The sequence below is a fragment of the Styela clava genome, chromosome 13, assembly GCF_964204865.1.
Source record: "Styela clava chromosome 13, kaStyClav1.hap1.2, whole genome shotgun sequence".
In the NCBI taxonomy this organism is placed as follows: Eukaryota; Metazoa; Chordata; class Ascidiacea; order Stolidobranchia; family Styelidae; genus Styela; species Styela clava.
This window is the reverse complement of record NC_135262.1, coordinates 410274-412698: the sequence shown is the minus strand read 5'-3', so window position 1 is coordinate 412698 and position 2425 is coordinate 410274. Positions and strand designations below refer to the sequence as shown.

General features: G+C 42.2%; 1 protein-coding gene across 1 annotated transcript; it reads right to left on the bottom strand.

Annotated features, from left to right (window-relative positions):
* Positions 1–1562: 1562 nt before the first annotated feature.
* Positions 1563–2224, bottom strand: LOC120332243 (cold shock-like protein CspLA). The gene has a single exon (XM_078119355.1). It carries the CDS (start codon positions 2158–2160, stop codon positions 1954–1956), a length of 207 nt encoding a protein of 68 aa, XP_077975481.1. The 5' UTR covers positions 2161–2224; the 3' UTR covers positions 1563–1953.
* Between the last annotated feature and the right edge of the window lie 201 nt (positions 2225–2425).

Genomic DNA, 2425 nt, shown 5'->3' with positions numbered 1-2425 from the left:
TCCGACACAATTATCCCATACGCAGGTATTAATTTTGTTTAACTACACAATTTCTTTATAGATATATTGACACGGTCTTACTACTTACTGAATACAGCGCGAAACACCGCAAAGAGCGCAAAACAGCGCAAAACAGAGGGAAACAGCGCAAAACAGTGTGGAAAGAGCGCAAAACAGTGTGAAGCAGAAAAAATTTTTGCAATGAGTTCGGGGCACCTTGTTTTGAGTTGGAGTACCACGGCAGCAAATTAAAAACACAAACCAACGTATGTAGCCAGTAATGCTGTAATGGCAGGTCTGCCCCTGCTGGTGACACATTTTGGGTACCATAATTTAGAACATTTTCCATATGGATATGGTTGGCTTTAGGGTTAGGGTTAGGTAAAAAGGGACCTCCAGAAGTATGTGCACCAAGATGGCGCACAACCTGAAAATAGTATGTGTGTGTGTGTAGCGGATTCAGGTTGTGCGACATATTGCTGCACATACTTCTGGAGCACCAAAAAGATAGATAAAATTTCGCATGATGACCTATAATCCGGTACATAACCTTGTAAATATGCCGGAAATAGCGCCATAAAACCAAGGCGAGAGGCGCCGTGGTTCTTTCCTGGCAGGAGGTGGTAATGACTGCGTCTCCTGTTTCGCGCTGTTTCCCTCTGTTTTGCGCTGGTTTCCTTCTGTTTCGCGCTGTTTTCCTCTCTTTTGCGCTGTTTCGCGCTCTTTGCGGTGTTTCGCGCTGTATTCAGTAAGTAGTAAGACCCAGTGAAAAAACATCCTCGACGGTTATAGCTAGGCCTTCCTTTTGTCGGTGCTGATTGATATTCTTTCATGTTGGCTTTGACTTATTGCGTCGACGATTACGATCAGATTTGTTTTTTCACAGATAATTCACCGCATTTCGAATTACCTCAACCAGTCTACCATCAAGTCCGTGCATCAGGAACTAATAACTGGCTAGGATAGGATTTACATATTTATCCCGGGGGAGAGGAAAGCCATAAGACGGCTTAATCATATGGCGAACCACGGTCTCTCGTCCGGTTATCAGTCCAAATCGGGTATGGGATTAGTTAGCCAGATATTTGTTTTCGGAAGCATGGACTTTATGGTGGAGGAAGCCGTAACCGACCAGCGGTTACGTGAACCACCTTACGGCGGCGAGGAGTCCAGCAATCCTCTCGCACATGATCATCTCCGCATGGGATTCGAACCTGCGATCCCAGGAAGGGTAATCAGAGATGCGGTGGCTGTATTCCTAACGCTTAGCACGATGCGCCACACCGCCAAGCTAACCAACCCCATACTCGACATAAACTGGTAACCAGACGGGAGGTCGTGAATTGCCATATGCTTAAGCTGTCTTATTGTCTTTCCTCTGCTCCGGGATAAATATGTGAATCTTATCAAACTTATATGGACAGTACAGCGGTATTACGAGACCATCCTTTGCAAGCTACAAATCGACCGCATTTCGCCATCCCCATAAGATTTTTATGCTACTAACCCCTCTCCCTCGCCCCTACACAAACTTAACCATTCCTAATAAAAACACATTGATATGACGTGCATATGTTTATTATGTGGTGGTTAAACGAATATGAGCTAATAATAAAGCAAACAGGACAGTTGTATCTGTAAATTGATAATGAAGTTTTCTCTTTTATTTATTTATTTCCGTAGCAATAGCCAATCAACAACACGCTGTACAGACTATTAAAAATTGCAGTTACATGAACAGTTTTGAAAGGGACAACCAAGTTGTAAAAAAAAACTCATTTCTAAACCACGATGTTTTAATTCTACATGTTAAAATGAGTTAAGAATTTTTCAAAGCTTGAAAATTAAATCTAAGACGAACTAAACTCTCGAACCCTACAATACGGGAAAGAGCAAAAATAAAAAAAATGTTCTGTTCCCACAATGTTTTTTCCAATCCACTGATTTTACTCTTCAAGATTGATATTTCACATTTTTAGCCTGTGGTCCTTTAGGGCTTGGTGCTACGTCGAAGCACACTGAATCGCCTTCACTGAGTGTCGTGTATCCAGAACCTGCTATTGCTGAGTGATGCACAAATACATCATCACCATTCTCTCTCTCGATAAATCCGAATCCTTTAGTCACGTTGAACCACTTCACTTTTCCAGTTTCGGCCATCTTGATAGTTAAGTATAAATATATCGGAAGAAAACAGATCTGAAAACACAAGGCAGAGTGTTTATGACAACTACTTAGTACTGTAGTACCTTACAGGGCGCACCCTTTGTTTTGCACAGCGTTTTTTATCGTGCAAGCGACGACAGCGTTTTTTTATCGTGCAAGCGACGGCACCTAAAGTTTCCCGATATTTCTCTTGCCTTCATTTTGCGATAAAAAGGTGTCTCTGCTAATGCCGATGTCATGTGAATAGCTATATCATGCA

Excerpts from the sequence above, each read along its gene's own strand:
- LOC120332243 (XM_078119355.1), bottom strand. The coding sequence starts at position 2,160 with ATGGCCGAAACTGGAAAAGTGAAGTGGTTCAACGTGACTAAAGGATTC.